Source organism: Giraffa tippelskirchi, chromosome 13 (assembly GCF_054371585.1).
Source record: "Giraffa tippelskirchi isolate mGirTip1 chromosome 13, T2T-mGirTip1v1.2.pri, whole genome shotgun sequence".
Taxonomy (NCBI): domain Eukaryota; kingdom Metazoa; phylum Chordata; class Mammalia; order Artiodactyla; family Giraffidae; genus Giraffa; species Giraffa tippelskirchi.
This window is the reverse complement of record NC_137287.1, coordinates 15,996,851-16,020,649: the sequence shown is the minus strand read 5'-3', so window position 1 is coordinate 16,020,649 and position 23,799 is coordinate 15,996,851. Positions and strand designations below refer to the sequence as shown.

At 56.7% G+C, this 23,799-nt stretch overlaps 4 protein-coding genes across 9 annotated transcripts; all 4 read left to right on the top strand.

Annotated features, from left to right (window-relative positions):
* The first annotated feature begins 726 nt into the window (after window positions 1–726).
* MAPK3 (mitogen-activated protein kinase 3) lies at window positions 727–7,490 on the top strand. 2 transcript variants are annotated; one of them, XM_081553132.1, is made up of 9 exons: window positions 727–918; window positions 1,940–2,122; window positions 3,948–4,137; window positions 4,299–4,415; window positions 4,676–4,790; window positions 5,406–5,537; window positions 5,720–5,829; window positions 5,921–6,074; window positions 6,876–7,490. In XM_081553132.1, exons 1-8 carry the CDS (start codon window positions 743–745, stop codon window positions 6,041–6,043), a joined length of 1,146 nt encoding a protein of 381 aa, XP_081409258.1. In that variant the 5' UTR covers window positions 727–742; the 3' UTR covers window positions 6,044–6,074; window positions 6,876–7,490. The 2 variants fall into 2 exon arrangements, with proteins under 2 accessions (XP_081409258.1, XP_081409259.1); XM_081553133.1 differs by lacking the exon at window positions 5,406–5,537.
* GDPD3 (glycerophosphodiester phosphodiesterase domain containing 3) lies at window positions 7,490–13,918 on the top strand. Of its 2 annotated transcripts, XM_081553135.1 has the most exons (10): window positions 7,490–8,402; window positions 8,680–8,722; window positions 8,957–9,092; window positions 9,165–9,210; window positions 9,370–9,488; window positions 9,571–9,660; window positions 9,960–10,093; window positions 11,747–11,806; window positions 11,913–11,964; window positions 13,723–13,918. In XM_081553135.1, the coding sequence occupies exons 1-10, from the start codon at window positions 8,264–8,266 to the stop codon at window positions 13,858–13,860; spliced, it is 957 nt and encodes a 318-aa protein (XP_081409261.1). In that variant the 5' UTR covers window positions 7,490–8,263; the 3' UTR covers window positions 13,861–13,918. The 2 variants fall into 2 exon arrangements, with proteins under 2 accessions (XP_081409261.1, XP_081409262.1); XM_081553136.1 differs by lacking the exon at window positions 7,490–8,402 and having other exon boundaries at window positions 8,667–8,752.
* A 1,276-nt stretch (window positions 13,919–15,194) lies between these two features.
* On the top strand, window positions 15,195–18,563 carry YPEL3 (yippee like 3). 4 transcript variants are annotated; one of them, XM_081553192.1, is made up of 6 exons: window positions 15,195–15,456; window positions 15,579–15,755; window positions 16,002–16,184; window positions 16,290–16,333; window positions 16,548–16,656; window positions 18,073–18,563. In XM_081553192.1, the coding sequence occupies exons 3-6, from the start codon at window positions 16,068–16,070 to the stop codon at window positions 18,160–18,162; spliced, it is 360 nt and encodes a 119-aa protein (XP_081409318.1). In that variant the 5' UTR covers window positions 15,195–15,456; window positions 15,579–15,755; window positions 16,002–16,067; the 3' UTR covers window positions 18,163–18,563. The 4 variants fall into 4 exon arrangements, with proteins under 4 accessions (XP_081409318.1, XP_081409314.1, XP_081409317.1 ...); XM_081553188.1 differs by lacking the exon at window positions 15,579–15,755 and having other exon boundaries at window positions 15,195–15,335; XM_081553191.1 differs by lacking the exon at window positions 15,579–15,755 and having other exon boundaries at window positions 15,195–15,437.
* A 672-nt stretch (window positions 18,564–19,235) lies between these two features.
* Window positions 19,236–23,764, top strand: TBX6 (T-box transcription factor 6). Its single transcript, XM_081553127.1, has 9 exons — window positions 19,236–19,444; window positions 19,655–19,821; window positions 19,908–20,145; window positions 21,048–21,315; window positions 21,398–21,544; window positions 21,632–21,702; window positions 22,723–22,796; window positions 22,879–23,062; window positions 23,153–23,764. The coding sequence occupies exons 2-9, from the start codon at window positions 19,704–19,706 to the stop codon at window positions 23,364–23,366; spliced, it is 1,314 nt and encodes a 437-aa protein (XP_081409253.1). The 5' UTR covers window positions 19,236–19,444; window positions 19,655–19,703; the 3' UTR covers window positions 23,367–23,764.
* Window positions 23,765–23,799: the final 35 nt, after the last annotated feature.

The following is a 23,799-nucleotide window of genomic DNA, read 5'->3' as shown; positions in this document are numbered from 1 at the left end:
TTTCACCAAACCCAATCCTCGCAGCCCTCACCTCTTCCCTACGCCTCCATGCAAAGGTAGGCTGGGATTATCTGTCCTCAGGATACAGGCACTGCCAGGTTGCTGAGGCCCTGTCCCTAGCCCACTTTGACAGGTCTCCATCCGAAAACCATTAGGCAGGGAGTCAAGATGCCTGGGCTTTCCAGCAATCAAGTCACCTTGCCCAGTCACCTTAAGTTTCCACATCTGTGAAAGACGCCACATGTGTGGGGAAGCCATCTCCCATGGCTACTATGAAATAAGCACCGTATCACTCGGCATTGGGCCTGGCTCCAGGAGGTCCCACCTCGAGCCCCGGGCCACTCCTCGGGCTGAGTGGGGGCAGCGAGGCCACGTGGCCCGGTCTGGGTCCCGGCTCCAGCACTCATTTGCTAGGTGGCTCTGGGTGAGGTCACCGGGCCGCCCTACCAGGTCAGCATTCGGTGGGGGGGGGAGCAGGGTCTGGACAGTCTCGAGACGGCCCTGGTGAGCTTCCACGTTGACTGGAGCAGACGAGGCCGACAGGTGCCAGGGTCCACGGCCCCAGCGGCGGGACAGCGGCGCGCGCGCGCGCGCGGCGGAAAGGGTCACGTGACGCCGCGGGGGCGGGCGGAGGCGGGGCCTGGCGCGCGCGGCTCCGCGGGTGAGAGGGCGGGCGGGAAGGGGCGGGGCCTCGGGCGGGGCCGCCGGGGGGAGGCGGGCGGGCGGGAGGGGAGGAGTGGAGATGGCGGCGGCGGCGGCGGCGGCTCAGGGGGGCGGGGGCGGGGAGCCCCGGGGAACTGATGGGGTCGGCCCGGGGGTCCCGGGGGAAGTGGAGATAGTAAAGGGGCAGCCGTTCGACGTGGGCCCGCGCTACACGCAGCTGCAGTACATCGGCGAGGGCGCGTACGGCATGGTCAGGTGAGGGGCGTTCTGGGGGAGGGGGCGTCTTTGGGGAGGGGGCGGGAGGGGTGCTGAGAGCTCTCTGGGCCTTGCGGACTCTGAGCATCCTGAAGAAGCTGGGGCTTCAGGAGGCTGGGGAGCGTCCCGGGCAGAGGGCCTTTGAGTGCTTTCTGGGGGAGGGGGTCACTGCGTAAGGTCTCAGGAGAGGAGGTTTGGGAGCTTTGAACCGACTATTCAGTAATGAAGGGTAGGGCATCAGAGTATATGTGGGGGAGCTCTGGGGACCTTGGGGACCCCATAGACACGGGGTGAGGAGAAGAGAATTAGTCTTCTTGGGGAGGTGATATCCTTAGTAAAGAGAGAGGGTCCCTTCACTGGGGAGAGGATGCCCTGGATCACCCCTCAGTGAGGCTTGCCAAGGAGTTTAGGATAAAAGAGCAAAGCTCAGGGCTGGGCGGGGTGGGGTGGGGCTTTGGGCCCGGGGCCAGGGACCCAGTGAGCCATGAGGGGTCCAAGAACACCTTCCTGCAACTTTTAGGAGGGGTCTCCAAGTTCTCCTATCCACACTGGGTGCCCTGGGCCTTTGTTCATCTGGACATAGCTCTGCTGCCCAGGAACCTCCCCCTGACACCCGCCCCGGCCCTGCCTCTCCCTTCTCTCCAGTCCCTCCTCCGACTCCCTCCTTCTCACTGTATTTGCCTCATTGTCCAGTCCTCCACATCTCCCGCCCCCTGGACCTGTCTTGGCTTGAGGGAGCCCATCGTGGGAAGGGGAGGATGAGGGGTCAGGGCAGCTCGAATGGAAAGGGTTGAGGAGAGGGGAAGTCAGTGAGCGGTCAGTCTCTTCCTCTGTTTGTGAAGTCACCGAAGGGCTGCCTGGCTGGTCCCCAGCTTTCTCCCTGGAGATCCCAGGCCTTCACAGCAGGAAGGAACCAGCATTGTTTATGACTGGCCAGAGCCCTCTCCTGCTCCCTCCCCCCCTGCCAAGGCCTGGGTGGGGCCGCCGGGCCTGGACACCAACATCTCTCTGGCCCTCTCAGCTCAGCTTACGACCACGTGCGCAAGACTCGAGTGGCCATCAAGAAAATCAGCCCCTTTGAGCATCAGACCTACTGCCAGCGCACGTTGCGAGAGATTCAAATTCTGCTGCGCTTCCGCCATGAGAACGTCATCGGCATCCGAGACATTCTGCGGGCACCCACCCTGGAAGCCATGAGGGATGTGTATCCTTCACCTGGGCCAGACTGCTGGCCAGGCCCAGCCTCAGAGCCGGGCTGGGAGAATGGGGGCTTGTTTTCTCTTCCCTTCTTCCCAACCTCCCTCCAAAACAAACCCAGTAAAGGAAACTTTCCAGCAGTCAAGAGGCCACAATGTAAGAGGGCAGGGAGGCCTCAGATGAATCCTGGCCTGCTGCGGCCAGGCAGTGTGGCCTTGGGCAAGTCTGTTCTCAATGCTGGCTTCGTAGGGGGCTGGGCAAGATGGGCTCTGTGGAAGCTTTGTCCTCTGACATCGGCAATTCTGTGAGGAGATCCAGCCTCTGCCCACAGTCAGCTCTTTTGTTTAACAGATGGTAATTCTTGTTTCTCTGGGTCCTCACACTGTCAGGAAGGCAGGCGGGAAGAACACTGCCCTGTTTTGAGGGCCTACTATGAGTCTTTAACAAGCCGAGTGCTTTGACATTTCCTATTCTAACTCCCATCTCCTAAGATGCCTCAACAGCTCCATTTCAAAGATGAGGAAACTGAGGCTCAGAAAGCTGAAATAAAATCAAGTGCTTTTGTAGCTGCCTCTTCCCCTCCCCCAGATGAGAACCTGTCCCTTCTCTGGGACTTCCTGCTCAGAGTCCCACCCCAGTCACCTGTGGACTCGCACCTTGCCCAGGGAGGAACAGAACTGCCTTTGTGGCCCTCCCCCCCTGTTGCTTTCCTAGCTTGTGGTCCACTTCCTGCCTGGCTCTGTTAGGAGCTTATAACACCCATCACCTCTCCCCTGCCCCACCCACCCCCAGCCCATCTCAGTCCTCCACCCAAGAGTGGTGATCTGTATGTACTGCACTGTCTACAGCCCCCACCACAAACTGTGGGCAGGAAACTTCCACACTCACCCCCAGCTTGTCGTGTGACCTTAACCAAGTCACTGCAGCATGCTGGGCCTCTTCATCTTTAAAATAGCAGGGTTGGTCCAGGTGTTCTCAGAAGGCCCTTTTGAGGCTGACTCTGAAAGACAGCCATAACTGAGTCTTCCAGAAACAAGCCACATGACGTTTATTTGTTTATTTATGTTTAATTCTTTTTTTATCTCAGTATAAAAGGACATTTACTCCTCTGTCTTCGGGTGTAGGGCCAAGCCCCCGGAGTAGGAGTGTGCCGCTGGGAAGTTTCTCCTCATTCGTCTTGCACAAACCATCCCCATAAGGCAGGCATTTATTTTTAAGCAAACATTTATTGCCTGCCAGATGGTGTTCATACATAATCTCATTTAACCTTCTCAACAGCCATGTGGCTCAGGCTTTTATAACAGCAGTACTAGTTCACGTTTGCCGAGCATTTACAACATACCAGGCACCAGGCTGGCTGCACTGCATGGGTCATCTCTCAACTAATCTTTACCACCACTCTCTAAAGAACGGGTTTTTTTCCCCCTTACTTTACAGATGAGGAAGAGAGGCACAGACAGGGCTTGAGTTCCTAAAGCGAATGAATGAGCAGTGCAGGGGTGATTGACACTGGCAGGTGAACTCTAGAGTTACTACTCTTAGCTGGGATGCTCTCCTGCTTCCCACAGTTTATTATCCCCATTTTCTCAATAGGGAGACTGAGGCCACAGAACTGAAATGCTTTGCTCAGGATCACCAGCTGAGATCCAGCAGAGACCTTGAGCTCACCTGCTAAGTGTGGGCCTTGCCCAGCTCATGATATGAGCTGGCAGATCTGTTGAGTCCCAGGGGCATCAGTTGGAGGGATGTGAAACCTGGTCAACAGAGTCTGTTCTTCTTAACCAAGTGCCTCCCACTGCCCCCACCTGGGGGGCCTCTGGCACCTACCTCAGCTACATCGTGCAGGACCTGATGGAGACAGACCTGTACAAATTGCTCAAAAGCCAGCAGCTGAGCAACGACCATGTCTGCTACTTCCTGTACCAGATCCTGAGGGGCCTGAAGTATATCCACTCTGCCAACGTGCTCCACCGGGATTTAAAGCCCTCCAACCTGCTCATCAACACCACCTGCGACCTTAAGGTCCGAGGGTTGTGTGCCTGTCTCCTTCTGCCCTTGGGGTCTCAGCCTTCAGGGTGACCAGTAGTCCCCTCCCCGCCATGGGTAGGAGAGACATGGCGATATGATTAGTTGGGCCCAGGAGGCCTTGAGCACCGAGCTCAGCAGCCTGGTTTGCATTCTAGATCTGTGATTTCGGTCTTGCCCGGATTGCTGATCCCGAGCACGACCACACTGGCTTTCTGACGGAATACGTGGCCACACGCTGGTACCGGGCCCCAGAGATCATGCTTAACTCCAAGGTAGGGGGCCCAACCACCCCTGAAGGGAAGAGACCGGATCCCAGAAAGCCCTGGAGCCACCTCTGAACCCAGCACTAACCTTCATGATGCAGGAAGTCTCCCCTCTGGGCCTTGTCACGTTATTCTGGTCCTTGGGCTCTGGAAAGAAACTGAGGATTCTCTCCCCAGGCGTCTGCCCTCTGCCTCCGTGGCTGGTGTTAACCCTAGGGTCAGGGGTGCTGGCTTGGCCCAGGAGCCTACCACTTTCTCCTCCTCCCCAGGGCTACACCAAGTCCATCGACATCTGGTCTGTGGGCTGCATTCTGGCTGAGATGCTCTCCAACCGGCCCATCTTCCCTGGCAAGCACTACCTGGACCAGCTCAACCACATTCTGGGTAGGGGGGATTGGCCAGCTGAATGGGAGGGAAACTCGCTTACAGGAGATGAGATTTCTTTAGGGTCAAAGTTCCCAGGTGGCTCAGACAGTAAAGAGTCTGCCTGCAGTGCAGGAGACCCGGGATCCATCCCTGGATCAGGAAGGTCCTCTGGAGAAGGAAATGGCAACCCACTCTAGTATTCTTGCCTGGAAAATCCCATGACGGAGGAGCCTGGCAGGCTATATATAGTCCATAGGGTTGCAAAGAGTTGGACACAACTGAGCAACTTCACTTCATTTCAGGGTCAGTGAGTCTGCGGAAGTCAGGTCAGGGGGACCACCATGTGTGGTCTAGGAGCCCCTACAGCATTCACAGTGTTTCACTCAGTTACAGATACTGTCCCCATTTGATAGATGGGAAAAGCAAGGCTCCATACACCCCACACTTAGGAAGTGCTCGGGCCAGGATTTGTACCTGGGGCTGCCCGATCCAGACCCCTTGCTCTTCACTCCCATGGTATTGGCTAGGAGATAATGGTTGGCCTGGAGCAGGTTGATGGAGGGCTCTTATTCTCGGTTCCTTCTGTTTTCAGAAGGGAGAGAGTGCTCACCAAGTCACCTGCCTTACCCACAGGTATTCTGGGCTCCCCATCCCAGGAGGACCTGAATTGTATCATCAACATGAAGGCCCGAAACTACCTACAGTCTCTGCCCTCCAAGACCAAGGTGGCCTGGGCCAAGCTTTTTCCCAAGTCAGACCCCAAAGGTGAGAGAGACTTGGGGACTTGTGTGATAAAACCTTGGTATAGAGGAAGGTACAAGAGCCCAGCAGCTGTCTGGGACACAGAGGCCTCTGGACCAACAGGCCTCTGAACACAGAGAAGCTAAGCGGTGCTTCCAAGAGCTTCTCTGACCTTCCCTTTGACCTCTGACCCCTGCACTTCCTAGCTCTTGACCTGCTGGACCGGATGTTGACCTTTAACCCCAATAAACGGATCACAGTGGAAGAAGCACTGGCTCACCCCTACCTGGAGCAGTACTATGACCCAACGGATGAGGTGGGCCAGCCACTAGTGGCAGGGCTGACAGGTGGACGGGGGTCTTCCCTCAGTCCCTGCCCTGAGCTACCCCACTTCTTTGCCACCCTAGCCAGTGGCTGAGGAACCTTTCACCTTCGACATGGAGCTGGATGATCTACCCAAGGAACGACTGAAGGAGCTCATCTTCCAGGAGACAGCCCGCTTCCAGCCTGGGGTGCTGGAGGCCTCCTAACCTGGCTGGCTGCCTCTGCTCCTGGGGCCTGGTGAGTGCCTTCCCCACCCCCGCACAGATTTACCCTGAGACCCGAGTGCCCAACACGCCTCCATGTGGTCACAAGCCTGCTCACATCCACGAGCCACATGTTTGGTGGCAACAGAAGGGCTAGAGCTTGCCTTGGCCAGAGACCTGCGGTCCCCAGCCCCACATGTCTCCCCCATGTCAACACCTTGCAGACTCCAGCCCCAGGTCATGAAGGGCCCCCCTCACCCACCTGAGGGATGGAGCCAGGGTTTGGCTCCCCCAGGGCAGGCAGAGAGGCAGGGGGAGCAGTAATTGCTTTGGGAGGAGCCAGCAGCACCCAGCCTGACCCACATGCCAGGCTTTTTCACACCTGGTGTCCAGGTCAGCAGTTCACATACCTGTGGGAACCTGGCTGGGGCTACACCCACACTGCTGTCCGGCCCTCCTCTTGTTTCCTGTCTGTCTTTGGCCAGCTGTAGCCTGATAACAGCAAGGCAGACACACCCAGGTTCAAAGCCCAGCTCTGCTACTTAATAAGGGCTGTGTGATATTGTGCAAGACACCTCACCTTGCTGCGCCTCAGTCTCCTGGAGACAGCCTGATAATGAGAGCAAACTCCTGTAAGATGTTTGCCTGTATCAACTCACTTAGTCCCGATAGCACTACCTTGAAATGGGTATTAATATCACCCGCACTGACAGATAAGGAAAGCCAGCTGCATCCCACTCAGCCACAAGGTGGTAGGAGGGAAGTGAGGGTCGGGGCTCTGGCAAGTCGACCTGCTGGTGCTAATGGTTCCTTTCCTGCCTGCCTTTTTGTCTAGGCCCTGCCTCCTGCCTGCCCCTCCCCTGCTGGACTGTTAGAAAATGGACCGTGTGCCCAGCCCAGACCCCCTGACAGCCCAGGTCGGGGTGGAGGGCGGGCCTGGCCACCTCCCTTCGCTTCGCTCAGGCGTCCTGCCTCAGGCAGGCCAACACGCCCTTCCTTTCCTCCTCCTGCCCTCCTCCAGGACCTGAGGGGCTCAGGTGGCCCCAGAGCAAATCCCCCTCAGCTGCTCTGCCTCTGTCTGCCCTGCTCTCCCAGTCTCTGGTAGTTCTGGAATCCAAGGGCTCTGGTTGCCCCGGACTGACTGAGGGGCGGTGGGGGAGGGGCGAGGAGGACAGGAGTTGGGACTCAGGGTCAGCCCTGCCCCTCTCGCCTCATTAAAACCCCACCCTGTTTTCCCTGAAGGAACATTCCTAAGGCTCAAGGGCTAGTACCCCTGAGGAGCGGGGTCCCAGGTCTCAACCCCTCCCCTACAAAGCTGCCACATCTAACATCCCTGCTGCTTCCGTGTGTGGGTGAACAGAAGTGGAGGTGGGGGCATGTGGAGTGCCCAGGGCCCCCGCCCACCCCTGTGCCTGTATCTAATATATAAATATAGAGATGTGTCTATGGATGGCCCTGGCTCTGTCTGTGTTCGCCGACGCCCTGACCCTCACCCTTGCTGCCCTGGGTGCTGACTCTCCAGCCCGATGCTTTACCTGGCATGGTGGCCTTCGGCTCCCCTGCTGGCCAGGGTTGAGGATGGGAGTGGGATCTAGACTCCTGGACAGAGTGGGGTCTTGTTGTTTGGTCGCTAATTCATGTCCAGCTCCTTGCGACCTCATGGACTGCAGCCTGCCAGGCTCCTCTGTCTTCCACTCTCTCGCGGAGTTTGCTCAAATTCATGTCTGTTGAGTCGGGGTCAGTTTCCCCCTTAGTCATTGTCCTGTCCCCTCTCTAATGTCTTCCTGTCTAACTGGCTGGAGGTGATCCTAGAATGACTCAGGGTCACCCTGCACACCCCCAGATTCTCTGGAAACGGCAAGGGGTGTATATATACTCTGGTGACAGGCACCAGTGGGAAGGAGGTGTGTGGTAATGGACCTGCTAGGGGGAGGGTGACTTGATTTCCCCAGTGTGGCCACGGAGACAGGGAGGCCTGGCCGTGCGAAGGGCCTGGGGTACGAGGCCCAGAGCTGCCTGGTCTCTTCCCCTGCCTCTATCCCATCCCCAGCTCAGCCCTGCAGTCTGGCCTCTGGCCAGCAGCAGGCTCAGCAGGTCCCGAGGGGTGTGGTGGCGGCTGGTGGTGGAGCCAGCCTACATCAGCCAGGCAGTCAGTGAAACAGCACAGTCCACCGGGAAAAGCTGAGCTCCGTGGCTGCCGGAGCCTGGAGAGGCAGTGTGGCCATGAGCCCTCTGCTCTACTACGCCCTGCCCGCCCTGGGCAGCTATGTCATGCTGTCCTTCTTCTTCCTGCGCCGACCTCGCCTGCTGCACACACCGTGGGTTTCAGCCTTCCGTCCCCGCCTGGGGGCCCACCGCGGAGGTGAGCTGGGCTGGCGTAGGCATGGGGTGGCCACTCCTGAGGATGGAGTGAGGACTGCAAGGCAGGTGGACAGCAGAGAGGGGTAGGTCCCAAGGGCAGGATGTTAAATGGAGGGCAGAGTTCAAGGTAGGCGGAGATAAGGATAGCAGGGCAAGAGATGGAATAGGGAAAAAGAAGCCATTCAACCTGTCCTGACTGGAAGTGATGAGGCAAGGGGCAGAGGGTGTTGGGGGAAGGAGGCCAGTCCCCAGGAACCCACGCTAGCTGCCCTATACAGGATCTGGAGAACGCCTGGAGAGCACCATGGAGGCCATGGAGAAGTGAGTTCACCTGCCTGGCCATGCTGCCGGGTAAGGTTGTGCCAGCTGTGTGAGGCATGATGCTAAAGGGTGCCATCCACTTCCTGATTTGGGTGACTGGAGCCCCCGGGAATTGTGCAGTGCACTCCCTGTACATCCGGCCAGAACTACCTGACATTCCCCTCAACCTCCCCACCACCCTGCCATCTGGCCCATCCCTGGCCCCCAGCCACTTACTGACCTTTGCTCTCATAGCTCCATGGCGCAGCGAGCGGACCTCCTGGAGCTCGACTGCCAGCTGACTCGGGACGGCGTGGTGGTGGTGTCACACGACAAAAACCTGTCCCGCCAGACAGGTGTGAACAGGGACGTGGACAGCTTGAACTTTGAGGTGGGCCTTGCCCCAGCCGCCCACTGTGCCCAGAGAACCACCCCCCCATGACATGCTCCCTGCTCTCCCTAGGATCTGCCCCTCTTAAAGGAAGAGCTAGAGGTTTACTTCTCACCAGGTAAGAGCGTGGGCTGCGAGTGCTGGGCTGAGCCTACTGGAGTGGGGTCATGGCCTCAACCTCCTGCCCCCTCTTCTCCTCTGGGACCCACTGCCTCTCTCTGGGCTCTCGCCCCCACCCCAGCAATCCTTCTCCCATCCTTCTTCCCACCACCTCCAGGCCACTTTGCACGCGGGGCTGACCGGCACATAGTACGTCTGGAGGACTTGTTCCGGAGGTTCCCACGGACGCCCATGAGTGTGGAAGTCAAAGAGCGAAATGAAGAGCTCATTCACAAGGTGGTGCCGCAGGCAGGGGTGGGCGAGGGTCCAGGGCTGGATGGAGGCCTGACTCCCCCTCCCCTTCCCCTCCTCCTCCCAGATAGCAGGCCTGGTGAGGCACTATGACCGCAACGAAATCACCATCTGGGCCTCGGAGAAGAGCTCCATCATGAAAAAATGCAAGGCTGCTGTGAGTCCCCATCCCTCTCTGCACCTCTGCGCCTCCCCAGGCAGCCTAGGCCGGGGGATCTGGGGGTGCTGGAGGAACCCTGAGCAGGGTCTCCAGGGGTAGGGCTGGAGGAAGCAGGGGAAGTGTGTGAGCAGAGGCGTGCCAGAGGGACAGGGAAACGCTGGGCCCAGATGTGGCTTTGCTCCTGCAGGTGGTGGGGTCTCCTGAATGTCAAAAATTGTTTCCCCTGCAGCCCAGGCTTCCTCTCCACTCCACTCGGAGCAGATTGATCCCCTTTCTTACTTTCCCTTGCCTCCTAGAACCCTGAGATGCCCACCTCCTTCACACTGAGCCGAGGGTTCTGGGTGCTGCTGTTCTATTACCTGGGGCTACTGCCGTTCATCTCCATCCCCGAGAAGTTCCTCATCTGCTTCCTGCCGACCATCATCAACAGGTACCTACTAGGTCCCCATCTATCTTCCAAATCCTCCCCCAGGCTTCTGGCCCCAGAAACCTGAAATTAACACATTGCTAATCAGCTCTACTGCAATATAAAATAAAAAGTTTTATAAAAAGAGAAATACCCCCCACCTCAAGCCCGATTATGCAGGGTCCCATGTAGAGCAAGAGATCCCAATGCCCCCAGCTCCCAGACTACACTCAAGCATCACCCACAGGGGCTTTTGAAGATGATGGTTCTCACGAAGCATTCATGAATACCAACCCCCCCAAAAAACCTTCTATCTATGTGAATGTTTGATAATGTGGATGGAGTTTTAGGACAAGGGTGCATTTATTCATCCAGTCATTTAACAAATATATCTTGAATGCCTACTCTGTTTCACATGCACTTGCACTAGTAAATAAGACCAATGTGAGTGGGGTAGGGCCCTCCACGAGCTTACAGTCTGCTTGCTGCTGCTGCTGCTAAGTCGCTCCAGTCGTGTCCGACTCTGTGTGGTCCTATAGACGGCAGCCCGCCAGGCTCCGCTGTCCCTGGGATTCTCCAGGCAAGAACACTGGAGTGGGTTGCCATTTCCTTCTCCAATGCATGAAAGTGAAAAGTGAAAGTGAAGTCGTTCAATCATGTCTGACTCTTCGCGACCCCATGGACTGCAGCCTACCAGGCTCCTCCGTCCATGGGATTTTTCAGGCAAGAGTACTGGAGTGGGCTGCCATTGCCTTCTCCAACAGTCTGCTTGGGGAGATAGTTATTAATTGTAGCGTCCCTCTCTGATTCTCAAACAGAGGCATTTTCCTGCCTGGAGACAAGGATTAACAAAGTAACAGATGAGCAAAGTAGCAGGAATTTGGATACTTTGCCAGCTCTCGGCTGGGACCCTTCCTTTGCCTTCTGAGCCCCTCTCTGTAGCTGTCCCAGTGCTTTCTGCTCTCCTCTGTTGTCATGAGGGAAACTCCCAGCCATCGCCGCCACCCACCCCCCCGGCCCCCATCCCACAAAGAGATTATTTTACTGCAGCACTTGGTGTATATCACGTTTTATCCAGGGTTTGCAAGGTGTTTTCACATCCTTTATTTATTTGAGCCTTACTTCGTACCACCCCCAGGAGACAGAGGAATCATGACCCCCCCCAGGATCCATGGAGAATCTGAGGCTCAGAGAGGTTCTGTAATTTGCCCAAGGTCACACAGCACACAGAGCCTGCTCCAGAGCACTGTAACAGCCTCTAAAGTCACCCCTGGAGTGGGGCAGTTAGGGACCAACAGCTGACCCGAGAAGTGCTGTCTGGCTTCGAAATTGGTCAGGCCTAACCATGAGGAACTCCAGACTGCCTATCCAGTTTGGGAATCTTGCTGGGTCATGGCCCCAGCCCCACCATGGATCGACACTGCCGTTGGGCAAGTCACTTTTGTTCTCTAAGTCTCTGTTCTTCTGTAAAACAGTGAGGGGAGAGGCATACCCTCAAGGCATGGAGTCAGGGTCACTGAGTGGTGGGTGACTTGTTCATCTGGGCAACCCCAGAGGTTCTTCCAGAATGAGTGGGGTGAGACTGCTCAAGGGGTCACTACCACCCCACCCCACCCCATCCCACCCCTGTGACAGAGAGAGACCCCAGGGGCTGACCACCCCACCTCCTCTCCACAGGACCTACTTCCCGTTTTCCTGCTCAGGGCTGAATCAACTGGCGGCTGTAGTTGCCAAATGGTGAGGTGGGCGAGAAGGCTGGGTGGGGTGTCCCCACAGAGACCCGTCACCACCCATCCTCTTAGTTCCCTCTCATCATGACCTTTGTGACCCTGCTCCCCTCCAGGCTCATCATGAGGAAGAGTCTGATCCGACATCTGCAGCAGCGAGGGGTGCAGGTGAGCAAGTGGTTGTTCACAGCGTGGGCCCAGCATGGCCCTGCCTCGACTAGCTGGGTCACTTGGCAGGTCACTGTCTGAGTCTCCGTTTCTTCATATGTAAAATGGGGACAATGATGTTTTAAACTCCTGTGGGTATGTAGGCGATACTTAGTAAGTGCTTGATAAAGGCCAGTCATTGTGATCATGGTGTATGGAACTGTCCCGATCCCTGATGAGGGGGCCTGGGAAGAGACCAGGGGGTCCAGGGAAAGATCAGATCAGCCCACCCCCTCCTGTCCCCGAGCATCAGCTCTGACCAGGTCATTTAAGTAGCAAACCTTGGTTGAGAATTGACTGTATTGAGACCACTGGCACTGTGGTCCCGGGGAAGGAGCAGAGAGCATACCATCAGGGGCAGGGGAGGAAAAGCAGGCATTTACAGGGGCAGCTAGTGGACAGAAAGGGAACAGAGTGCTGTCGTCTGTGGGGCCAGAGAAGGCCTTCTGGAAGAAGTGAGGAGCCGGCTTGCAGGGAGGGGAAAGGGAGAGTGTCTTGGCAGGAGGCTCAGTGTGTGGGAAGGTCAGGAGAAGCAAGAGGCCAGCAGAGAAGCTGAGGGGTCCCATCAGCCTTCAGTCTGGAGAAGGTGGCACCAGGGGACTTGGAGAAGGTAGCCCAGGAACCTCAGTGAGGAACCCAGACTTCAGCCCAAAGGGAAGGGACGTTTTTGAGGGCCTTAAGCAGGGGAGAGACCTGATTCAATGGAGCCTTGTCGAGTGAGGGTCACTCTGGCCACCACGTGGAGGAGGGATTGTGGGGGCCAGTGTGGAGGCAGTCACTAGGTAGCTGATGCTGCCACTGATGGGACCGGGGCTTAGGTGGCAGCAGCGAGGATGGATGGAAGGGTTAAGTCACAGACAGGCCCAGACTCTGGCCACTGATTGGATATGGGGGTGAGTGAGGCCTGGGGATGACATAGCTCTTTCAGATTAGGCCGCCTGCTCTGCCATCTTCACCGTAACTCCGGACGGTTGGACTGTCACTCTGATTTGTCAAAATAAGAAACTGAGAGGTCCAGCCAGTGACTTAGCCCAGGCTACAAATACCATCTCCACCTGCTTCAGTGCCCACAGGAGAGGACTCAGGAGGCAGGGAAGATGCAATCTGAGCAGCAGCAGATAGGGGCAGGTTGGGAGATATGGGCAGGCTGGTAAATGTTCCACCACCAACTTGGGCGGGTGGAGGGAGGGAAGCCTTGATTTGAACACTAGGTAATTTCCTTGCTGTATACACTCCCACCTTGGCGGATTTCAGGCTACCAACATGAGTTCACTGAACGGAGTTGGGGAGAGGTATATCATGTGGTAGCATGATACATTATATAGCATTTCCATCTTACACATTTGATAGAGGTAGATGACTTCCAGAACATGGAATCAAATGTAGTAATCAGGAAGTGATGAGTTTTGGGTGTTTATTACATTTGTTTTGAATATAATTTATTCAATTGTAAGTTTATATAATACTTAATAACGACTGTGTTTGGACTTCCCTGGTGGTCCAGTGGTTAAGACTCGGCACTTCCACTGCAGGGGGTATGGGTTCAATCCCTGGTTGAGGAACTGGAGATGCCCCCACCCCCCACAAAAAAAAACCAGGCTGTGTTTAATAACCAGTTTGCAAAATTCCTGAAAATGTAAGGATCAGCTCCAGTATCTGGATACAAGGGGGAGTGCCCGGTAAAGTTGTTGGGAAACTTCAAGCTCCTCCCTCCCCCAGGTGGTATTTTGGTGCCTTAATGAAGAGTCAGACTTTGAAGCAGCCTTCAACCTGGGGGCCACTGGTGTCATAACTGATTACCCAACAGCCCTGAGGTGCTACCTGGACAGCCATGGACCACCTGCCCTGGCCTCCTAACCTAGAGGTTCCTCACCCTCTCCTCTGTTTCTCTTCCCCAATAAATACATTCTTCTCAGTCATGTCTTTGTGCTTGGGGGGACGGGGTTGGGGGAGTAGATTCTAGAAGACTACAAAGATGGCAGCTTGTGACGGAAGAGACCAGCCAAGGGCCACAATCTAAGGCCCTCAACTACCCTGAGCCACTGGTTCCACTACATTCCAGTGTGAGAGTAATGCCACACCCTGTGCCAACCTGGCCTCCACTGTACTCAGGAATGTCCCTTGCAAGGCCCCCTGCACCTTCAGAGCCACAGACAATGGGGTCCATTCTCCTGAGAACATTAAGAATCCCAAGCACACAGCAAAGGACTTGACTTGCCCCAGTGAGCCACCTCACCTGGTTTCAGAGGATGGGCATGGCTGCCCATCTGCTACCTTAGCCATTCCAGTGTTCCATTCCCAGGTCTCCCACTCCAGAAGCTTCTCCAATTCCTCCACCCTCTGGAGCCCTACTACCCTATTCATTTAATGAATCACATATTTCACAAAGTTTATCAACTATAGGCCAGGCTGGATACTGGGACCAATGCAAGAAACAAGACAAGTCTAATATGGCAGACACATTTTTAAACATTTTTGTTTTAAACCCAGTTCAGAGGTGAAAAAGGGGAAGACAGCTAACCCAGCCTGATAACCCTGCAGGGCATCCAAGGAGGCTGCCTGGAAGAGGGGATGCACCACAGTAGGAATGGGCTTGTTCTAAGGCTCTGGCTCCCAGGGTTCTAACACGGATGGATACCTTTAGCTTTTCCCATCTGAGAGTCTGGCCCTAGTGCTATGGCAAGAACCATGGACCAAAGTGAGAATCTCAACTTCACCTCTTTATCAGCTGGTTTAGTTTTGGGGAGCTGCTGGACCTCTGTGGACCTCAGCTCCCCGGGAAAATGGAAACAATAGCAGAAGCTACCTCTTCCGATTGCTGTGCGGTTTAAGCGAATGGGCACGAGCGGTGGGTAAACGCAGATAATTATGACTATTGTTTCCCGGGGCCGTGCGTCCAGTCCAGACACCATCTTCCGCCTAACCCTAGGTCAGGTCAGGTATCTCAGATCCTCGCCCCTTCGAGGACCGCGGGAGGCCAGGTGGGCGACCAGGCCCGGGCCGTGGGGCAGGCCGGCTGGGTTTCGGGCTGCAGCCGCATTTCCGGGCCGGCCTGGGCCGGGAGCAGGGGGAAGGGCAGCCCAGGCCTGCGCTGGCCGCTGTGTGACGCGCCCCCTCATTTGCATACTGCACGCCGATTGGTCCGGGCAACCGCCGGGACCAGAGGCCGGCCCCCTCCCCCTCCCGCCGCAGCGGCGGCAGCAGCTGGTCTCGGTGTAAACAAGTCGCGGCGGCTGCGAACCCGGGCCGGGGGGGACGGCGCCCACCAGGAGCGCCCCCCTCTCCCAGGCCAGGCCACCCCGGCGGACCGGAACCCCGCGCGCCCAGGCGAGGTGAGGACCGCATCGTCAGGGCTGCGCGTCGCCCTGCGCCCCCGCCCCGGCGGCGAGGACTGCCCCTTCCCTCGGCGCCCGCCCCCCACCCCCGCTCCCCAGGTGAGCCCCGGGGTCTCAGGTAAGGCTCCGCGATGCAGGTAAGATCCCCTCGGCATAGGCAAGGCCTCAGCGCCCCCGGGTAAGAGCCCCTCCTCTCCTAGATGACCCTCCACCCTCAGTGAGGCCTCCTGCCTTCTCCAGGTGAGGGATCCTCTCCCCAGGTGAACTCTCTGGACCTCAGGAGAAGTCGCCCCCACCCCCTGCAGTTCAGATGAGGTCGTAAGGACCATACAATCCCCAACCCCTTGCAACCTCCCCCTAAACGGAAAACTGACAGTCATCTATTCTGGAGCCCCTTCCTCCAGCTTCAATTGCCAGGTCAGCAGGGGTGAGGCCGAAAGCAGGTGGGTGACTCATTTGGGGCTCCTCCTAGCCTCAGTTTCCCCGTTGATGCAACTTGAGGCCTCCTCCGTGAGTCAAAACTGAGAGCTCTGGCCCCTGGAGAGGCTGCTGGCTCTGGGGAGAGAAGGCGGCAGCCAAGTGTGACAGAGAGAGTCCCCATGGCCCAGGGCGTGCCTGCATGTGTGTGGTTGGGGTCCTGACAGCCCATTCCCTCCCCTGCAGGCACTGGGCTCCCTCTGCTCCCCGTGGGCCGCTCCCCGCGTGGGGCCACTGCCCCCGGCCCCCGCCATGGTGCGGATTTCAAAGCCCAAGACGTTTCAGGCCTACCTGGATGATTGTCACCGGAGGTATAGCTGTGCCCACTGCCGCGCTCACCTGGCCAACCACGACGACCTCATCTCCAAGGTAACCAGGTCACAGCTGGGGCTGGAATGGGAGACTAGAGGGGCTGCCTGGCAGCTCGCCACCAGTAGCCCTGACACCCCTTCCTCTCTCCCTCCCACCCTTTAGTCCTTCCAAGGCAGTCAGGGGCGAGCCTACCTCTTCAACTCTGTGTGAGTATCCACTCTCCTGTCTTCCTTTCTCTGACCTCTGTTGTGAGTTGTGACCCCTGCCATCATACTGAGACTCTCAAGAGCCCCCTGGTTTGGGTAGGAAGCTGTGCTCCCCCTTCTCTTGAATGCTAAGGACAGATAAAGTTGGATCCAAGCTAGAGGGGGGCTTTGTGATGGCAGGACCCTCCCTGGGACTGCTCCCATGTCCCCACAGGGTGAACGTGGGCTGCGGGCCAGCCGAGGAGCGGGTGCTGCTGACAGGCCTCCATGCTGTCGCTGACATCCATTGCGAAAACTGCAAGACCACTTTGGGCTGGAAATATGTGAGTCAGTGACCTCTGACCTCAGGCTAGCCTTTCACCTGACCTCACATCACCTCCTCCTCACAAGCAGTCATCTGGTAATCTTTCAGGGTGTACAGGCCCAAGTCACCCAAGTCAAACTTATCTTTTCATCCCTTCACCATGTTCTCTTCTCTCACATCCTACAGGGACTTTTAAGGTTTTTCTCTTAACTCATCCTTCTCCTCGCAGGCACAAGCATTCCCATTTTCGAGATGAGGATATCATCAGAATGACTGTTTATTGAATACTTATGTGCCAGACACTGTTATGTGCTTGGCATATTTTATCTCATTCACTCATTACAGCAGTCCTGTAGGTAGTCTGTTATTATCTCCACTTTACAGAGGAAGAAAGGAAGGCCCAGAGATGTTAGGTAACTTCCCCAAGGTCACACAGCTGGTAAGTAACAGAACAGGGACCAGAATCCTCATTTTTTCTCTCTTATTTTTTTAAACTCCAAACCCTTGACCCCCAGCTTCCTATTGCCATTCAGAGGATCAGAGAAGTTGCCCAAGACCCCACAGCAACATAGAGTTTGGGTCCATGAGCCTCCTTTTCCACTACCCTCATTGCCACTGCTGTTGTTCAGGGTCTGATTTCACTATCCTCTCATTTCCTTATTGGTAGTGGAGGATAAAGGGACCACTTGGCACCCAGGGTTGTTATGGGGATCAGATTAGATGGAGCAGAAGGAGATGCTCTTGGGAAATTGCAAGGGACAGGAATCCTTGGGCATCTCTTGGAGCTGTAGTGCCTCTGGGAAGTGAATGCCCCAGGCAGAGACAGAATCCTGCCCTGAGTTAGTCCCTGGACCTGCCACAGATTTGCTCTGTGTTCCTGGACAGGTGGTTTGCCCCCTCTGGACCTCTGTAAAATAAAGAAGTGGCCTAATCCAGAGGTCAAAAATTCAAGTGCTTGCAGGGCCAAGCAGATTCTGTGGATCTGCAAAAGGAGCAACGTAGATCTCCAGAGGGGAACATTCTGGCCAAATGGAATAGGCACGGCCTTCCCCATGTTTTAGTATTTGAAAGTTATTTTTATTAAACTCTCTGTTGGCTGAACAAAACGTATGCATAGGCCAAAACTGGTCCTGAGGCTACCAGTTTGTATTCCCTGGATCTTTTGAGAAGCTTCCATATCCTCTCTATTGGAGCCAACATTAGTATTAATACTTGAAAAGTACTTGTCACTCAGAGAGTTCTGTCTATCCCCTATTAGTGAGCTACCTGGCCCTGCCATTTACCAGCTCTGTGTCTGTGGGCAGATGGCTTGGTTTCTTGGGTGATAGGTTCCTCACATGTAAAATGGGGCCCATCATATCCACTCCCCAACCCCTGCCCTTTTGGTTAGGCCCTGCCCTACCTCCAAGCATAACAGCCTCTTCCCTCCTTTCAGGAACAGGCCTTCGAGAGCAGCCAGAAGTACAAAGAGGGGAAGTACATCATTGAACTCAACCACATGATCAAAGACAACGGCTGGGACTGACCCCTGCTCCTGACGCATGTGGCGCCAGCCCGGCCTGGCCGCCAGGGGGCGCCACTGGCTTCCCTTCACCCGAACGGCGCTCTGGACCCTCAGTCAGAGGAAGGATCCAGCTCCTGTACATATATTTTATTGCATGCACTGTGACCTTGGGGGGAGATCAGAAGGTGGACAAAGTGGACGACACCCCCGCACCTCCCTGCGATCTGGCTGGCTTGGATCTCGTTTTTAAACCCCTTCCTACCCCGCCTGCCCTCTAGATATGGCCTGTGTGCTGCTCTCTTGGCCCCAGTGCACCATCTGCCCTGTGACGTTCTCCTCCCACCGGGCCCCTCTTACCCCACGCGTGTCTGCTCCCCTTGTTCTGTAGCGTTTGTACATAATAAAACAATGGAGTGGAGACAGCCCCAGGCTCATGTGGAATCCGGGAAGGGGGTACTCAGATGCGGATTCCTGCCTCTATAGACCTGTTCCCTTTTGAGTCCCGGAGGCATGGGGTAGGCACGGCAGTCAAAGCTGGGAGCCTTCGCTCTTGGGACTCAGCTGTCTTCTATAGCACCCGCGGCGGATTTCACTGCCTGCAGAGATTCCCGAACGCTTTCTAGCTCGTTAGGCCTTGACCTCAGCTGATCGGCATCTTCTCAGCCTCAGCGTTTTGACGCCGCCTAGGGGCAGCTCTCCTGGGAGGCAACCGCGCCGCGGGTTTCACCGCCCACCTCGTCTCAACTACAGCTTCCAGCGGCCCCAGCGGCATCCGCCTGTCCCCTTCGCGCCGAACGTCGGCGCTAGGCCTGCTGGGAAGTGTAGTTCCGAGGGTTCCCCAACGCGGGACCTCCTGGGAAACCCGCGCGTCCGCTGTCAGAGACCGTCCAGCTGTGAGCGTCTCTAAACTTTTGAGACTTGGCCGAGGCTGGAGGTTTTAGAGAATGGGAGCCGGAAAGGACTCCAGCGTTCAGGCCTCGGCTGCGGACTCCTGGGGGTCCCCAGTGTTCCGCGTAACAATAAGCTCAGGGCGCGTCCCTCCAGCCCTGCTCCTTCCCTCCAGTCATGCTTCCTCCCTCCAAGTCTCGTCCTTCAAGTGAAGGGGGGGTCACCTGCCAGAAAAGTCTGGGGCACCAAAGTCTTCCCCAGGACTCCAGGCTCCATCCCAGGGTCCGGGCCCCACCCCTCAGGAGCTTATGCCTAGCCGGGGCTCCCCCCGTGGGAACGGGGACCAGCTGGCCGGAAGCGCCAAACTGCGTCCCTGTCGAGCCCCGGGGATCAATCAGGCCGAGGAGTTAATTATGTAATGAGGGGGCAGGGGGTCGGGGCTAATGAAGCCTGGGGGGGGAGGGGAAGAGGGGAGGGTACCCAGGTATCCGGCCCCCTCTTGGACCCTTTCCAGGCCCCAGGGGTCTCCACCCCAGCCTAACTCCAGGGCCCCAAAGAGGGGAGGGGCTGTGATCCTGGGTCTGGAAGGGGCTGAGCTGTGAGCTATAAAGGGGGCATCTCTCAGCACTGGGGCACTGTAGGCAGCGTGTCCCGAGGCCAGACAGGATTACTCCATGTACCACCCACGAGAGTTGTACCCCTCCCTGGGGACTGGCTACCGCCTTGGGCCCCCCCAGCCCGGGGCAGATTCCAGCTTCCCGCCTGCCCTGGCAGAGGGCTACCGCTACCCTGGTGAGCAGAGAGAATTGAGCTCGGTGTAGGAATTGGGGTGGGGGCTGTGGCCCTCAGCTGGCCCCTCATTCTCCTCCCATCTCCAGATCTGGACACTCCCAAACTGGATTGCTTCCTCTCTGGGATTGAGGCTGCTCCCCGAACTCTGGCTGCTCCCCCACCTCTACCCCCGCTGCCCCCAGCCCTGGGCACTGAGCTGCCGCCCTCTTCAGCCCCAGAGGGCCTTCATTCACTCCCTGGAGTCAGCCTGAGCCTGGAGAATCGGGAGCTGTGGAAAGAGTTCAACTCCGTGGGAACAGAGATGATCATCACCAAAGCTGGGAGGTGAGGGGGGCTGAGCCAGGGTCAGAAAACCTAGTGTGTTCCTGGTGTGGGAAGGGCAGAGTTCCTGGTGATGGGGCTGGTGTGGGGATTTTTCAGGGGGCTAGAGCTCTGCCTGAGTTCAGACTGTGACTGTGGCCTGGGTCAGGGGTCATTCTGTGGCAAGTGTCAAGGGTCAGTCTGTGGAGTCTGGCTGGTTTAGGGACTAACCTATGGCAAGGGTCCTAGATCTTTGTGGGCTAGGGACAGAAAGTCCGGCTGGGCTATACGTCAGTATGTGGCCTAGATGAGGGGTCAGTCTGCACCTAGATTCAGGATTCAGACTATAACAGGGGTCAAGGGTCAGCCACTGACCAGAATCAGGGAAATCTGGCCAGGATCAGGGGTCAGTATGTGACTAGTTCTGGGGTCACCTTGGAGGCAGGGATATGATCAGTATGGTCAGTGGGTCTTTCTCTAGCCCAGGGGCTCAGGCACTAGCACGTGAGTTCTCTTTTTATTTTCTCTGAAGCAAGTTTGTCCAGCAGCTGTAGATTCTGGTGCTGAAGATGAAGCAAGGAGACCAGGGTGGGGAGCAGAAGGCTCCTGGCCAGATTTCTGGGGAGAAAGTGTGTCACTCCTGCTTCTGCAAGTGGAGTTTGAGGGGTTAGGGGTCCAGACTCTGCTCCTACCCTGCTGTGTGACTCTGGTCACATCACCTGACCTGTCTGTCCTGTTTCTCATCTGTAAAATGGGATGAGACAGGCTTACAGCTCTAAGATCCTGCCTTCTGAGTTCTAATTCCATGTTCCTTGAGTCTCTGTGACAGAACTGGATGAGCCAGTGGCTATGCCACCTTGCTGGTGCTGTGCTCACCCCCGACTAGTGGGTAGCTCCAGGACTCTCTGGTCCCTTCCCCCATGCAGGCGCATGTTTCCTGCTTGCCGAGTATCAGTCACTGGCCTGGACCCCGAGGCCCGCTACCTGTTTCTTCTGGACGTGGTTCCGGTGGATGGGGCTCGCTACCGCTGGCAGGGCCGGCGCTGGGAGCCCAGTGGCAAGGCAGAGCCCCGCCTGCCTGACCGAGTTTACATTCACCCGGACTCCCCTGCCACTGGAGCCCACTGGATGCGGCAGCCTGTGTCTTTCCACCGTGTCAAGCTCACCAACAGCACACTGGACCCCCATGGCCACGTGAGGCCCAGGCTGGGAACCCCCCCGATGAGGGTTGAGGTGGGACCAGGGTAGGGAGTCACTCCTCTTTCTTCCCTCCCAGCTGATCTTGCACTCCATGCATAAGTATCAGCCCCGGATACACTTGGTGCGGGCCGCCCAGCTCTGCAGCCAACACTGGGGAGGCGTTGCCTCCTTCCGCTTCCCGGAGACCACATTCATCTCCGTGACAGCCTACCAGAACCCACGGGTGAGTGACCCTGCTGGAGCGGGTGGCATCACCCTGCCCTGGCTGCAGGAGTCTTGACTCTGGGTGTGCGGCGTCCCCCCCACCCAGATCACGCAACTGAAGATTGCAGCCAACCCCTTTGCCAAGGGCTTCCGGGAGAACGGCCGAAACTGTAAGAGGTGGGCATCATTCATTCATTCAGTCGTTGTCATCAAATGTTTACTGATTATGTGCCGGGCACTGTGCTGGACTCCTGGAACTCAATGTAAGTAAACAAGTGTTGTCCCTCACTTATCTGACAAATACTTATTTAGCACCTGCTTATGTGCCGGGCACAGTTCTAGGCAGTGAAGATGCAGCAGTGAACAGAACAAACCAAAGCCCCTGCCCTCGTGGAACTGTTACTCTAGTGGGCAGAGCAGACAAGTAAACAAGAGAAATAAATATGTTAGGGATAAGTTCTATAGAGAAAAGAAAGCAAAGAAGATCAGGACTGGAGAGATGAGTCCTGGAAAGGCCTCACTAAGAGGACATTTGAGAAGACTTGGAGGAAGTATGGAAGGGAACCATGTGGACATCTGGGAACATGCCAGGGGCCTGGGGTAGGAGCATGATACAGTATGGCTGGTGTAGAGTGAGAGAGGTAATAGGGAGCCAGGTTATGGTGGGCTGTAAAGGTTTGGTTAGGACATTAACTTCTTCTAACTAACCCTAACCCCTCAGAGCTGGCCCTTGCCCTCAAGACACTTAGAATCAGGCCGAAGAGATAGATATTAACTCAAGGATCACCATGATGAATATAACGGTATCGCTCTTGACAAGTTATCAGGGTAGCCCAGTGGAAAGAACCTGCCTGCCAATGCAGGAGACGTGAATTTGATCCCTGGATCGGGAAGATCCCCTGGAGAAGGACATGGCAACACACTTCAGTATTCTTGCCTGGGCAATCCCATGGACAGAGGAGCCTGGCGGGCTACAATCCATGGGGTCGCAAAACAGTCTGACACGACTTAGCAACTAAACAACTGCTGTTTTCTAGTCATTTAATTCTCTGGTCTTCCATTCCTTCTTCTGTAAAATGGGTATAATGGCATCTACCTGACAGGGTCCCTGGGTGAAGTGCCTGGCACCTGGTAAGTGCTATTATTACCATCATCATCACCATTATCATCATCACCATCATCATCACTGTCCCCCAGGGAGCGAGACGCCCGTGTGAAGAGGAAACTGCGGGGCCCAGAGCCGGCAGCCACAGCGGCCTATGGGAGTGGAGGTGAGTGTTGTTCCAGAGGTGATGGGACCAGGCCTGCGATGCTGACCCTTCTTAACCCGCCCTGGCCCTTCCGTCTCCCCAGATGCTCCAGGTGGCCCCTGTGATTCCACACTGGGTGGGGATGTTCGGGAGTCAGATCCAGAGCAGGCCCCAGTGCCTGGGGAAGCTGCCCCTGCCCCAGCTCCTCCCTGCGGTGGCACCAGTGCTGAGGCCTACCTGCTGCACCCTGCCGCTTTCCACGGGGCCCCCAGTCACCTTCCAACCAGGTGAGTGGGTCAAGGGCACGGGCTGGGCTGTTCCAGGCTGGGTGGGGGGTGGTCCCCTCTCCCCTGTTCTGATACCTCTCCGCTCTTCAGGAATCCCAGCTTCCCGGAGGCTCCAGACTCTGGGCGCCCAGCCCCCTACTCAGCTGCCTTCTTGGAGCTGCAGCCTGGACCAGCAGGCTCAGGATACCCAGCGGCGGCACCCCCAGCATCCTTTGCCTCGCACTTCCTCCAAGGGGGGCCCTTCCCCCTGCCCTACCCTGGGCCTGGGGCTTACCTGGATGTGGGCTCCAAACCAATGTACTGAGCCTTTGCTAAGCTCCTCTGCCTCTCTCCCCATCTTCCAGTTCCCTTCCCCCAGGCCTGTTGCCCCCTCACTTCCACCACCCCCTCCCCCACACCAAATGGCTGCCTTGGTCCTCCCCCACCCCACTTCACACTTTGATTTCGCTCCCACCCCCCTCTGGCTTCAAAGCTCTGGCTAAGCTGCTGGGAGTCCAGCTGGGGCCAGCTTCCCCTTCCAGGCTCTCACCTCGGTGTGAATGGAGGGGCCTCTGCCTGGCCAAATGGGGCCTGGGACCAGCACTCCCACCCCCAGCCTCACCCTTGGGCTCTGCAAGTCCTAACTCCTCTCCCCAAGGCGAGCCACACGGGTCTGTTCTTAGGTCCAGAGTATTTTTGTTAATAAAACTTGAAAGAACATCAGTGCTCTGGAAACATTGGGCTAATGGTCTTTGGCC

Bases quoted from the DNA above. Each gene is read 5' to 3' on its own strand.
- MAPK3 (XM_081553132.1), top strand. From the start codon at position 743: ATGGCGGCGGCGGCGGCGGCGGCTCAGGGGGGCGGGGGCGGGGAGCCC. The intron at 919-1,939 runs GTGAGGGGCGTT...TGGCCCTCTCAG, and splicing joins GGCGCGTACGGCATGGTCAG to CTCAGCTTACGACCACGTGC. The intron at 4,791-5,405 runs GTAGGGGGGATT...CCTTACCCACAG, and splicing joins CCAGCTCAACCACATTCTGG to GTATTCTGGGCTCCCCATCC.
- GDPD3 (XM_081553135.1), top strand. From the start codon at position 8,264: ATGAGCCCTCTGCTCTACTACGCCCTGCCCGCCCTGGGCAGCTATGTC. The intron at 8,403-8,679 runs GTGAGCTGGGCT...TGCCCTATACAG, and splicing joins CCTGGGGGCCCACCGCGGAG to GATCTGGAGAACGCCTGGAG. The intron at 9,661-9,959 runs GTGAGTCCCCAT...CTTGCCTCCTAG, and splicing joins TGAAAAAATGCAAGGCTGCT to AACCCTGAGATGCCCACCTC.
- YPEL3 (XM_081553188.1), top strand. From the start codon at position 16,068: ATGGTGCGGATTTCAAAGCCCAAGACGTTTCAGGCCTACCTGGATGAT. The intron at 16,185-16,289 runs GTAACCAGGTCA...CCCACCCTTTAG, and splicing joins ACGACGACCTCATCTCCAAG to TCCTTCCAAGGCAGTCAGGG. The intron at 16,657-18,072 runs GTGAGTCAGTGA...CCCTCCTTTCAG, and splicing joins CCACTTTGGGCTGGAAATAT to GAACAGGCCTTCGAGAGCAG.
- TBX6 (XM_081553127.1), top strand. From the start codon at position 19,704: ATGTACCACCCACGAGAGTTGTACCCCTCCCTGGGGACTGGCTACCGC. The intron at 20,146-21,047 runs GTGAGGGGGGCT...TCCCCCATGCAG, and splicing joins ATCATCACCAAAGCTGGGAG to GCGCATGTTTCCTGCTTGCC. The intron at 21,545-21,631 runs GTGAGTGACCCT...CCCCCCACCCAG, and splicing joins CAGCCTACCAGAACCCACGG to ATCACGCAACTGAAGATTGC.